The sequence below is a fragment of the Pundamilia nyererei genome, unplaced genomic scaffold (assembly GCF_000239375.1).
Source record: "Pundamilia nyererei isolate P.nyererei 1_Seehausen unplaced genomic scaffold, PunNye1.0 scaffold00048, whole genome shotgun sequence".
NCBI classification, from domain to species: Eukaryota; Metazoa; Chordata; class Actinopteri; order Cichliformes; family Cichlidae; genus Pundamilia; species Pundamilia nyererei.
This window is the reverse complement of record NW_005187449.1, coordinates 112,849-122,784: the sequence shown is the minus strand read 5'-3', so window position 1 is coordinate 122,784 and position 9,936 is coordinate 112,849. Positions and strand designations below refer to the sequence as shown.

The window sequence follows — 9,936 nt, the reverse complement described above, 5'->3', positions numbered from 1 at the left end:
ATTTTTGCAGGGAAATTTGGAGGATAAAAATTCAGTGTCATAAATTCAATGTCTAAAAATACTTGAATTCTGATGACACTATATTTCTTCCATAGATCTCCATGTCACTGGTAGAACAAGGAGATGAAGCTGCGCAAATTAGAAAAAAACCCTAAAGATAGGATTGAATAATCCAAAAATGTACCTCCTTCTGAATCACATTTCCTTGACCCCCATGAATAAGGAGGTTGCTATCCCACTTTTACCATCGGCATGCTCTGCATTTAGAGGTAGCTTTGTCTAAGTGTGTCCAGTGTTGGGTGCTTTTTTGGTTGAGCCAATTTAATATAAGTTTGCTCTGATGACGTTATGTCAGGATGTTAGTGCAGGAGATGAGCCCTCATTTTTTTTAGCATTCACAGATTATTTTTTAATTTATTTAATAAACTATCATATCCCTGTGTGAATACATAAAATAGCTACAAAAGATATTATAATACCATCAACCCCCCACCCCAAACTCTAGTACTCACAGGAATGGTCACATTTTTTTTCGAGATAACTGATTGCTCAGTAGGTAATGACATCATACTGTAAAGATTGACCCGACAGACTGTGATGCTGTTCACTTGAGGAGTGTTTATTGAAGCAACACACATGTGGCTTTATGTTTCGGCACGCTGTTCACCAACTTTTGAGTTAGTCATCTGCGAACACCCCTCCCTCTAGCTTCACTATATAAAAAGGGAGAAACCTTGTTAGGCAAATCATCGCCACCTGTCCCTCCAGCCTCCTTGGCACCACCCACTTGAGCCTAACTGCCCCAGTCCTCCCCTGCAGCTTAGCTAGCGATCACACCGCCGCCACACATACCTGTTGATTTCAGGCAGTAGAACCTGTTCTCTAACAATTAGAGATCTCTAAGATTAGTAGTTCAGTCCCAGGTTCCATCTGCTCTTGACTAGGTTTGATCTCCTAATTGTCCTGGATGTAGCCGTGAGTGTGTGTGACTGCTAGAAAAAGTGCTTGAAGGCCTATTTGAATTAATAATAATAGATTGCATTTGTATAGCGCTTTTTAGGACCCCTCAAAGCGCTTTACAATACCACTATTCATTCACTCTCACATTGAAGGCAGGCTACAGTTGTCCAGCTGCCCTGGGGCAGACTGACAGAGGCAAAGCTGCCATATCGCGCCATCAGCCCCTCTGGCCATCACTAGTAGGCGGTAGGTGAAGTGTCTTGCCCAAGGACACAACAACCGAGACTGTCTGAGCCGGGGCTCGAACCAGCAACCTTCCGATCATAAGCCGAACACCCAACTCTTGAGCCACGATCACCCTTGGTGGTTTGTAGTAAAAAGCAGTATGAGAGCAAGTCCAGTTATCATTACCAAGAAAGAGACACAAAGCTAATTTTACAGAACAGAGAAAGATGAGGCAGAGAGCAGGAAGAGTAACACATGGACAGTAAAACAGACAAAGACTCAACAGTATCATTAGAAATTACTCTTACAAAAATAACAAAATCAAAATGGGAATTCAAATCTCAAACAATAAAAAAATAAATGAATGTAGAGCACAAGAACAGCAGTAAAATCAAACAAAAAAGTGCCCAATGCCAGGGACTGTGACCCACATTCAGATTCATACATACCCTGTCAAACTGCAGATACATTGGGTGACGAATGGGACTATTTCACAAGTTTTTCTCTGAAACCAGGAACAGGAAATGTTATCACTTCTGTTCTTCTGTGCCAGAGAGCCTAATTTGAGCCTGCAGAGAGAGATGCAACAACACATTTCTTCACTTTTAACAATCCTGATTTTTATGCTTCAGTTTGAAGGTAATTACTCAGATTTTATTTTCTTACTTTTGTGCTTGACTATGTTGCTATGAAATATGAACATTTAAATTGTTGTAGCCATGAGGAAAATTATCATCAATTGCCAACACAAAATGACAACATCTTTGTATTCTTAGATTTTGGACCTTAATTTGATCAATTCCATTGACTTTAACCGCAACAGAAAACTGAAAAGGTTATGATCCAGCGCTTCACACAAAGCAGGGCTACTGTAGATTCTGCTATGCACATAGCAATCAATTAAGTGTTCATTCTAGTTGAATATACAGCACATTTCCCTTGTTTATTACTGTTTTTTTCTATTGTTTATTAATTATTAATTATAGAATGAAATCTGCATATCAGTGTTAGAATAATGTTTACATCTTCAGTTGGCTGAGAGGTGCAAATGACAGGATAGAAGCTACTAGAAAAACACTGATCTTTTCACAGGTCTTGATAGGGACGATGTAGAGTTAAGAACTTTATGGACAGATAAGAATTTTGTAGTTTTGCCTCTGTACATCAGTACCAGTGGATTTTAATTCAAACAGTCAAGATGTGATTGCAATGCTGACTTTTGGCTTTAATTTAAAGGCATCTTATAAAAATTGTGCATTAACTGTTCAGAAATCATAGCTGTTTTACACTTTCAGAGGCTTTGTAGAGGCAATTGTACAATTGACTGGCAAGTGGTTTCATGGCCGGGGGAGACTTTTTTCTTTCTTTTGTATCTCATGACGAATAAAACAGATAATATATATTAATTTGATTCAAACTGTTGCTTTCCACTGGATTTCTAAATATGAGGCCCAAATAGAAGAATGGAAGTGATGGAGGACATCATTAGGCAGAAAAACAGAAACCTGTCAGAGAGCTGGTAAAAACTTCAAGGGCATGCACAGTTTAGAAAAAAAACTTTCAACAGATGAAACCATTATATCCTTAAACTTATGTACATTAATCGCACCAACTCAAAATTATGGTAAAACGTGCAGTAGAGATGCCAGTCCACCTGAGTTTTTTCATATCCCATATGCCTTGCCATGGAGTTTTAGAGCCGACGGCAATATCATTTTCTGGCGGCTTTTAGAAACCAACAACTGGGAGTGTCATGACTCACTCTATGAAGTCTATCTCTGATCAGTACAAAATGCTGGTAGGTCAGCGCTGCATCAGGGTGTACCATGTGACCATCAATTTTTATCCATTGGTCAAAGGCTGAGTGCAGGGTGTCATCATGAAATTGTTCTAGTAGGAAATCTCCTGTGGAGTGAAATCCTGGGGCGAGCAGGGCCTTGCTGTCTCCTCTCCCGGACGAGCCTGTGTCACTGCTAGGTGCAGCACAGCTGCTACATACTGTTAAAGGCCATGCATCCCCGCACACTGCCCCAGCAGGTTATTAAACCCTGGCCAGTCTGTCCCCAGAATTAAGGGATGCACAGTCTTTCCTCTATGCGTCTTGCCCTTATGTTTAATTTGCAGTGGCACTATGGGATATTTGGGTATGTCACACATCTAACTTCCACCAACTCAGCCTCTAACCTCCCTGGCTGAACCAGCGTTTGTTAGACAAGGGTCTGTGTACAGCCCGTGTCAACAATAGCCTGGCGTGTACCCCCTTGGGACCTTACTGGATCCCTGTACGTGCCTCCTGAGCCAGGGAGTCTGTTGGGACTTCAGCAACACCAAACACATGGCTGGCTTCCATGAATGGGCACTCCTGGTGGAAGTGTCCACGCCCAGTCTTGACCTACAGGTCCTCTAGCTGCCTCCCATTCACAACTGCCTGCATCTGCCCATCATCTGGGCCACCTGAACTGGCTGCGGTACCTGTGGGTTTGACATGTCACACCTGGAAGTTGGGCACCACTGTAACACTCGTTACCAGAACCCCAGCAGTTTCTGGGGCCTCTTCCTCTAGGCCCCAGCAACTACTAGAAATAGGGAAGGTGTGGTTAGGATGATGAAAATCAACTGCGCCAGCAGGCCTTCCCTGGCACTGTCCATTGAATGCACTACTCCACCCCTCCCCTGCAGCTGAGCTGCAAACCACATCCTGCCACAGTAGCGTTATTCATTTGCCAAGTCAGGCATCTGATCTGATGCCTGACTTGGCAAATGATCAGAGCATATTTTTCCATTATTAAAAACAAAGCTGAATGCAGAGAGACCCACAAACAAACAGCAACTGAAGGCTGGACTAGCAGAGGATCTCAAAGGAGGAAAAACTGCATTTGTTGATGTCCATGGGCTTTAGACTTCAGACAGCCATTGACTGCAAAGAATTTTTAAATGTTAAAAACAAGTGCTATATTTCAAATTATGTTAGTTTGCTCAATTATTTTCACTAACTCAAAATAAGGGGACCATATTTATAAATGGCTGTAATTCTTAAATTCTACAGAGAAATACCTGAGCTGGCCAGCAGATTCAAACCCAGGACTTTCTTGCTATGAGATATACCAACATCATACAGGTTTTATATACATGGTCCCCTTATTTTCAGGGGCTGAAAATAATTTAGCAATATAACATCATTTGAAATGTAGCAATTGCTGATGATCACAATATCATGCCACCCTAACTTAAGCCTTCAAATAACAGTCAGAAAAATAAGTGAAGGAACGTAACCTACATCACAGAAATGATTATGAAAAAAAAAAGAAAGTTCAAATTAGCATGAGTATGAGAGGTTCCTATTAGTCTTATAGGCTGTGGGCAAAAAAATGAACATTTAAGTTTCCTGTTTCTTGGTATTGATTGATAGGTAAATACGTGGATTCAAAGAAAAAAGAAAGTAGAATAAACATATTTATTTCTTTGCAGCATGCATCAGTGAAACCTACATCGATGTTTATTACACAAATGATGTCGTTCTCCCCTGTGATAACACATCCTCATTGAACTCATCATGCTCCATCATTACGTGGTTTTATAACAGAGATAACTCTGAGACAATAGAAATGGTTTGGAATGGCGCTATTATGGAGAACTCAGCTCAAGCAGCCAGACTGAGTCTGTACAGTAACTGCTCCCTGGGCATCAGGAACATTGTTGCTGAAGATGCTGGCCTTTACTGGTGTTGGTCTGGGAACACTACAGCCCAGGATACAATTGTGGGTCTGCATATTTTGAACAGTGAGTACTTGGACTGTAATGATTCTGAGCTTGGACAAATCTCATATCCTTTTCTTCACTTTGACTCTCCTCCCAAACACTACAGTTATGTTCACTACATTTTTGTCTTAATAAATTAACTGCGTACACAGAACATTCAGCAAGCAGTAACTGCAGACTAACAAACTGTGAAAGAGGCGAAGATTTGACCAAACATCATATAACAGTTTTAGTTTGGGAATTTAAAAGGTTTCAGATTCATGCCGACCTCTGAAATAACAGATTAAAAGTGAAATCTCACCAGTGAATCCAGTGAAATTTGTTTGAAATGTGGGAAAAGTTCTGAGGACCTGTTACAGAGTTTTAGATTTCTTTTATCACCTGTTTTCTCTCAGTTGCAGCATCTCAGACGCAAAACTGGGATGGATACATCACATTAACGTGCACTCTCTTCAAATACTCTGACTCCCAATTGTGTGGCGAGAACAGCATCGTCTGGTTGAACGAAACAGGAACTGTGCTGCTCGGCAGTGGTGCGAGGGACATTGGACCGATGTGCGTTTCTCTTTTGACTGTGAAACCTCAGAGGGCCCACAACAAAACATACACCTGCCAGTATATCAAGAACAACAGTGTGAAGATAGAAGCTCACTACACACCTATAGGTATGATAAGAAGCTTAAATGAATTTCAAAATAATCTGAATTATGCACTTCAATAAATAAAGCTTTGGTTTTATTTGTAGAAGTAATTTACTGTAGTTTCCAAATGTTCAAACATTAATTTGACCAGATTTTAATAATAAAGTTACAAAAGCATGACATTTTTTTGTACTGTTTTTCATAGAGTACACAGATCAGTTTCCTGTGAGCTACATCATGTGGACTCTTCGCATTGGAGCAGTGATCCTAATGGCTGCAATCACTGTTTTTGTCCTCAGAGACAGAGATGAGACGATTTAGATCCTGATAGAGCACTGATAAACAATCTGACATTTGAATCTAATTGCTGTGCTCTCTGCCTTTTCAGGATGCAAAAAGCCACTTGAAGACATAAGAGTGAATGAAAAAAAAACTCAAAAAATTTGAAATTTCTATCACGTGTTCTTATTTCAAAGTAAGCTTTGGACACCAAACGACATCTTTGTGTCAATATGAGCACTTTACTATTTGTGTCAGAGTTAAATTAGAGATTATTTGTCTCTAATGTAATAATCATACTTCTCAGATAATCCCTGAACTAGGACTGAGTTGCACTCACCTGGTCAGAAAATGAAATGATGAAATGCTCTTTTGTATGAGAGCAGAGCCTGAGGGCCTGAGAGCCTGGGTTAGCAGATAAAGATAATAACCACGCTCAATCCCTGTTATTTCTGACTTGGATTTTTGGTTTTGCCCACCCATCTAAGACAAATAAACCTGACCTTGCTTCACTATATAAGAATTTCCATTTTAATAATCCCCCACATTTCTTCCCCATCTGTGGTAAATTATCCAGTCATTCACCCCGGTATTGTTACCTGCCTTTGGACTGTCACAATGATAAGGATATGGGCTTTTGTTCACTGCAGTTTCAGTTCTTCTTGCTGAATAAAATGTAGCAGCATTGCACATTGTGAGTACAAGAAAATAATTATTAGAATATAATGTGTTAAATTTGCTTAGATAAGAGGGTCCAGCAGTAGATGAGAGGAACAGGGAAGGATTTGTCTGTATGTTTTAGTTTGGCTTAGCTGTAGGCCTGAGAGTGTGTAATTGTTTAGAGGGACAGGAATTTATGGACACTGGGGGTCTGCCTGTCATAAAAGGAGACAGGAAGCTACAGTTGGGGATTGCTGATGCTTGTACCTTTAATAAAAACTCATAATTGTTATAAACTTAGAAGTAGGTTTGCAGGAGACTCTCCACACGCTTATCTGTAACTGTAAGACAACAAGGGGCCAATGGCCCAGTGGATGCAGAGTGGGGGTCTCAGTGTTTGTAATCTGTTAACTCTGTTTTGTATGTTGTCTAAAGGAATTTGGTTTAGCTTGGGTGAGGAGATTACTTTTATGACCGGCAGGAAGTCACGTACACAGAGACACACACACAGTGCTTTGGCTGTTACGACACACCCACACCTACATGCACACTCACTCACGTGCACTCACATGGACACACGGGTATGTGCACACACAGGCACTCACGTGTTCGTGTATACACACACAGACACAAGTTTGCAGCACACCATGGGGGTTTTATGATAGGGTCGCTTCTACAAAACTATGTTTCACAGACAAAGGAGGGAAGATTTGCAGAGGGACACTGGCCTTGCACATCTCCCCTTCTAGAAGTGCATGCTTAAATGAAGATGAATAAAGATTAATAAAGGTTTTTGTGAAAATGACTACTGAGTCCGGTGCCGTCTCTGGATGCCCGAGGAATAAAAGAACCGGGGTGAAACTGATTTCGTAACAACATCTACACAAAAGATACCAAATTATGGAATTAAAATGTTATGACTAAATTTAGGATCTTGTGTTATTTAAATGGTAATTGGGCAATAGTAACTACATAACTTCCTCTGAAATTCTGCCTTTTAATTCATAAGAAATAGGAAATGGCATCACCTTTTCTGATGTAAAGCTTGTTTACAGAAATCCAGCGACAAATGTCTTCACCAACCTTTTATAGAAGACTGTAGGCGGCCCAATGAACATAAGCTTTAATGCAATACTGATTTCATCATTAGGTTCTTTTTCTTTTGTAATGTCTGAATAATTTCCATTTAGAAATACACAGAGACCCCAACAATTAAACACTTGGTGAAAATGAAAAAGAAAATCTCCCTTTTCCGGCTCTACAGGTTTTTTTTATGATTGCATTTAATTATTAGTTTATTATTAGTGGCTAAACCTATAGACTATAGTGTAACATCTTGTTTTCAAATGGGTCCACATATGCTGTCTATTAGTTTCTGCTAGGGCTGCCTTGCTTAACGTATAGGTGTTTCCCATTAAGTAGCTGTTGGTAGAATAAAAGCACTGAAAAGTACAGCGGTACTCAATAAAGCCAAGTTATGATTCTTAAGCTTTAATATTTGTCATCACTTGAACAAAGTAATTCATAATAATTCCCCTGGATCTTCTTGCTGTGAGGTAACATTGCTACCTTGATAAATCTTTACGTTATGGCTTTGAAATATCAAATTTACAATTAACATATAGTAGATATTAGCTAGTTTGGTAATATCTATATTAGATAGATATCAACATTAATCTGATTAATCTGCATTTAAAAATATGATGGATCATTTTGAGGATAAACTCCAAATTTTTGGAAAAAATTGTACTTAGAGAAAAAAAAAGTGCTATACTCTAGAAATCTCCTAAGATTCTTGTTTTTTGACATTGATTTAGTTTCTGAATTAGTTTACAACACCTTACCATGCTTCCAGGATTCTCCTCATAACTATTTAAAGAAAATTCTCTTGATTATTTAATGTGGCAGATTATTGAACTGCGGTAATCTGATCATACTTGTTAAAGTACAGCCAAATTAAGATTAAAGTTAAATTAATCTATTAAGATCCACCAGGAGACAGTGACCCATTGACCTGTCAGAAAGACAAATGAGGGTTATGGTTATGTTCACATTGATCCTTTCATATTGAATTTTCACCTTTATAGATTCCCCAAAGTTTTTTTTTAACAGAAAAAGGGTAAAGAAAAAATGCACAAACTGATAATTGTTAGAAATGCAACATATTGTAGTTTCTGAAAGTATTTTTGTTGACCTAAAATGGAATTTATGATGTCAAAGTTCTCACCCAAGAGCGGAGTTCTGTGTATTGATATTTATGCAATCCACTGTGTTTCTAATCAGAACGAGCCAGAGGAGAATATCATCTACGCCACAATTGACCACTCTAATCAAAAAACTCTGAAGTAAAAGGTAAGTTTGTCAGTTTTTTCCTACAATAATTATGATCTTATCTTAAATTTTCTTTGCAGCGCTATATAATAGGATGTATTACAAAGCATATATTTATCTTCAACTCCTCTGATTTCAATCAGTGAGTTATTTAAAAACTGAATAAAAAAACTGAACTCAACAGCAAAATCTTTGTAACGATCTGACTTATGTAAATGTTGTGTGAAGCAGGTCAAAAACGAGGAACTTTTTCTGCTGTGAAGACGAAGGCAGAAACTGACCCCAGGAGCATCTACAGTAACATCTGCTAAGCTTACCAAAATTAAATCAGAGGGAATAAAACCTCTTATAATGTCAGTGCTATCTACCCATGCTGGTTCGGGTTTTAGCACCACCACAGGCACCAACCACTTTGCAGCAACAGCTGAGTGCAGCAGCTTCAGTAATGGAGGTACTACCTTTTTATCCCAGTAGAGCACTTTGCTCTCAGACTGTAGGTTTACTTGCTGTTCCTAGAGTTTTTAAAAGACCCCTGCCATTTTAGGATTCAGGAGACAGACCATCTCTACATTTTAGATCAGGCTTAAAACCAATTATTTCTGGCCCAGGTATCAGAAAAAACAACCACAAAAAACAACAACCCAACACAGAACTTCAGAAGCACAGTGCCGAAGCTCGGTTCGTCTGGTCAAAGTCACGTGATCAGTGACATCCAAAGCTCAATTCAATATGTCACTGCTTCAGTACCTGATTCAATGGTTTACGAGGAAGTGAATCATTGGCGGGATTTGTGATGTGTTTAGGTATGTCCATCCAGAGATAGCGAACCAGCGTGTGACTTAATGACATGGAGCCAGTGAGGACTTTCGGCCTGTTCATAAATAAAAAACAAAAATAATAACCTTATATCTGTTATGTTTGTATCTGTACAAGAATGACAACACCACGGGACAGAAGTTTGATACCATCATGGGGAGGCTCGCGGTTCTCCAACGGGAGATTGAGAGACCAGTGTCGGAGTGTTAAGAACAGCTTTGAAATTCTCCTGAGCTGCTCGCATAAAAGAAAAATCAACAACATC

The 9,936-nt window shown here is 39.3% G+C and overlaps 1 protein-coding gene across 2 annotated transcripts; it reads left to right on the top strand.

Moving 5' to 3' along the window:
* The first annotated feature begins 1,755 nt into the window (after positions 1-1,755).
* LOC102205992 (uncharacterized) lies at positions 1,756-7,057 on the top strand. 2 transcript variants are annotated; one of them, XM_005732692.1, is made up of 4 exons: positions 1,756-1,824; positions 4,654-4,965; positions 5,340-5,609; positions 5,791-7,057. In XM_005732692.1, exons 1-4 carry the CDS (start codon positions 1,767-1,769, stop codon positions 5,904-5,906), a joined length of 756 nt encoding a protein of 251 aa, XP_005732749.1. In that variant the 5' UTR covers positions 1,756-1,766; the 3' UTR covers positions 5,907-7,057. The 2 variants fall into 2 exon arrangements, with proteins under 2 accessions (XP_005732749.1, XP_013766221.1); XM_013910767.1 differs by lacking the exon at positions 4,654-4,965.
* The last annotated feature ends 2,879 nt before the right edge of the window (positions 7,058-9,936 follow it).